General features: G+C 42.1%; 1 protein-coding gene across 1 annotated transcript; it reads left to right on the plus strand.

The window, feature by feature from the left end:
- The first annotated feature begins 309 nt into the window (after positions 1–309).
- Positions 310–2,034, plus strand: LOC111440398 (cytochrome P450 84A1-like). Its single transcript, XM_023077517.1, has 2 exons — positions 310–1,259; positions 1,331–2,034. Exons 1-2 carry the CDS (start codon positions 366–368, stop codon positions 1,955–1,957), a joined length of 1,521 nt encoding a protein of 506 aa, XP_022933285.1. The 5' UTR covers positions 310–365; the 3' UTR covers positions 1,958–2,034.
- Positions 2,035–2,290: the final 256 nt, after the last annotated feature.

Genomic DNA, 2,290 nt, shown 5'->3' on the forward strand with positions numbered 1-2,290 from the left:
ATTACAAATGGTATTAGAGGTAGGTTATCGAGCGTCCCCCACGTACGAGGACGCTAAGAAGGAGAATGAAATGAAATGCCATGCGCCACGCCTCGCGTGCGAGGACGCTAACCCTCAAGAGAGAGAACATATCAAAGGTAAGTTACCGGGAAGTGGGCCAGCGAGCATCTTCCCCTGAAAACAAAACATTCCTTGGAAAAATGGTAAATATTTAAAACAACTTTCTATGATTATCTTTAAAATTTATTGCAAAAATTAAATAAAGAACATAATTACGCAAGGTGGTAACGTTACAATCAAAAACAAAATCTCTTCGTTCTCTATAAGTTCATCTCCAAATCCTTTCTAATTCTCATCTCAATTCAATGGAGTCTTTGAATTCTTCCTCCTTCTTCTTCTTCCTCGTTTCTCTTCTGTTCTTCCTCGCTTTCCTATGGAGATTAAGCCGTAAACTCCCTTATCCGCCCGGCCCTACCGGCCTCCCTATCATCGGCAACATGCTCATGATGAACGAACTAACTCACCGTGGCCTCACTCGTCTCGCCGCCATCTACGGCGGCCTTTTCCACCTCCGTCTCGGCGTTCTCCATATGGTTGTCGTTTCCACGCCAGAAATGGCACGCGAGTTCCTCCAAGTTCAGGATATCGCATTCGCAAATAGACCTGCAAACGTCGCGATATCGTACCTCACGTACGACCGCGCAGATATGGCCTTCGCAAATTACGGTCCATTCTGGCGCCAAATGCGCAAGATCTGTGTCATGAAGCTTTTCAGTCGACGGCGGGCTGAATCATGGGCGTCAGTGCGCGATGAAGTCGATTCTGTACTTCAAATCGTATCGAATAAAATCGGCGAGCCTGTGAATATAGGCGAACTCGTTTTCGGTCTGACACGAAACATAACCTACAAGGCCGCGTTTGGATCGTGCTCGCACGAAGGACAAGACGAATTCGTGGAAATCCTGCAAGAATTTTCTAAACTGTTTGGCGCTTTTAACATTGCAGATTTTTTGCCATGGTTAGGCTGGATTCATGCTGGAGAATTCAATCGAAGAATGGAAAAAGCTAGAAAATCTCTTGATGTGTTCATTGATAGCATAATCGATGAACATATAGCAAAAAAATTGGGGAAAAACGATGATAATGATGAACAGGACGTTGATTCCGATATGGTGGATGAATTAATGGCGTTCCTCGTCGATGAATCGAGTAGCAATGATTTTCAACTTACTAGAGATAATATCAAAGCGATAATCATGGTGAGTTCATCGATTTTTCTATTGATTTGCAAAACTGATTTGGTTCATAATGTTCCATGAGATTTTTGCAGGATGTGATGTTCGGCGGAACAGAGACGGTTGCTTCTGTGATTGAATGGTCCATGGCGGAATTAATGAGAAATCCGGAAGAGTTACAAAAGCTTCAAGAAGAACTCACACGGACTGTTGGATTAGATCGAAGACTCCATGAATCGGACCTTCAAAATCTGCCCTACCTGAAAGCCGTCGTGAAGGAGACTCTCCGCCTTCATCCGCCGATTCCGTTGCTCCTCCACGAGACCGCCGTGGACACCGCCGTTGCAGGCTACTTCATTCCGACTGGTTCAAGAGTGTGGATCAACTGCTGGGCTATTGGCCGGGATGGAACCGCTTGGGAAGATCCGGACCGGTTTCGACCAGGGAGATTTGAAAACGACGCCGCTCCGGATTTCAAAGGGAATGATTTTGAGTTCCTTCCGTTCGGGTCAGGTCGGCGGTCTTGCCCCGGAATGCAACTCGGACTTTATGCTTGTGAGATGGCGGTGGCTAATCTTCTTCATTCCTTCTCGTGGGAGTTGCCGGACGGAATGAAGGCGGAGGAGCTGGACATGAACGACTCGTTTGGTTTAACCGCTCCCAGAGCGGTTCGACTCGTTGCTGTGCCGAGTTACCGGCTTAACTCGGCCGGGTTCAATTAAAACATCCAAAGAAGATTTTTCTTAAAAAATCATCTTCGTTTTTTATTTTCGTATATTTTAAATTTGCTTTTTTTTTTTTTTTTATAAAAAATTCTATGCTTGGAATAATGTATTTATTAATGTTGAGTTTATCTCTTTTGAGATATTAAATAATAATAAAAATTTAAAAATTACTTAAAATATAAATTTAGAAAAATATATAGACTTAATTGAGAATAAAATGGAATGAAATTTGAACTAATAAATATTCCATCTTTGTTTGAATTTTAATATTTAAAAAATCAATTATGACAGTTTTTTTTTAAATATAATGTTTTATTATATAATTGACTT

Source organism: Cucurbita moschata, unplaced genomic scaffold (genome assembly GCF_002738365.1).
Source record: "Cucurbita moschata cultivar Rifu unplaced genomic scaffold, Cmos_1.0 Cmo_Scf00003, whole genome shotgun sequence".
Classification (NCBI taxonomy): domain Eukaryota; kingdom Viridiplantae; phylum Streptophyta; class Magnoliopsida; order Cucurbitales; family Cucurbitaceae; genus Cucurbita; species Cucurbita moschata.

What these genes read in the sequence shown, in the direction of transcription:
- LOC111440398 (XM_023077517.1), top strand. Translation starts at nt 366, where the DNA reads ATGGAGTCTTTGAATTCTTCCTCCTTCTTCTTCTTCCTCGTTTCTCTT. An exon ending in ATATCAAAGCGATAATCATG is followed by an intron (nt 1,260 to 1,330) that starts GTGAGTTCATCG and finishes AGATTTTTGCAG; the next exon opens with GATGTGATGTTCGGCGGAAC.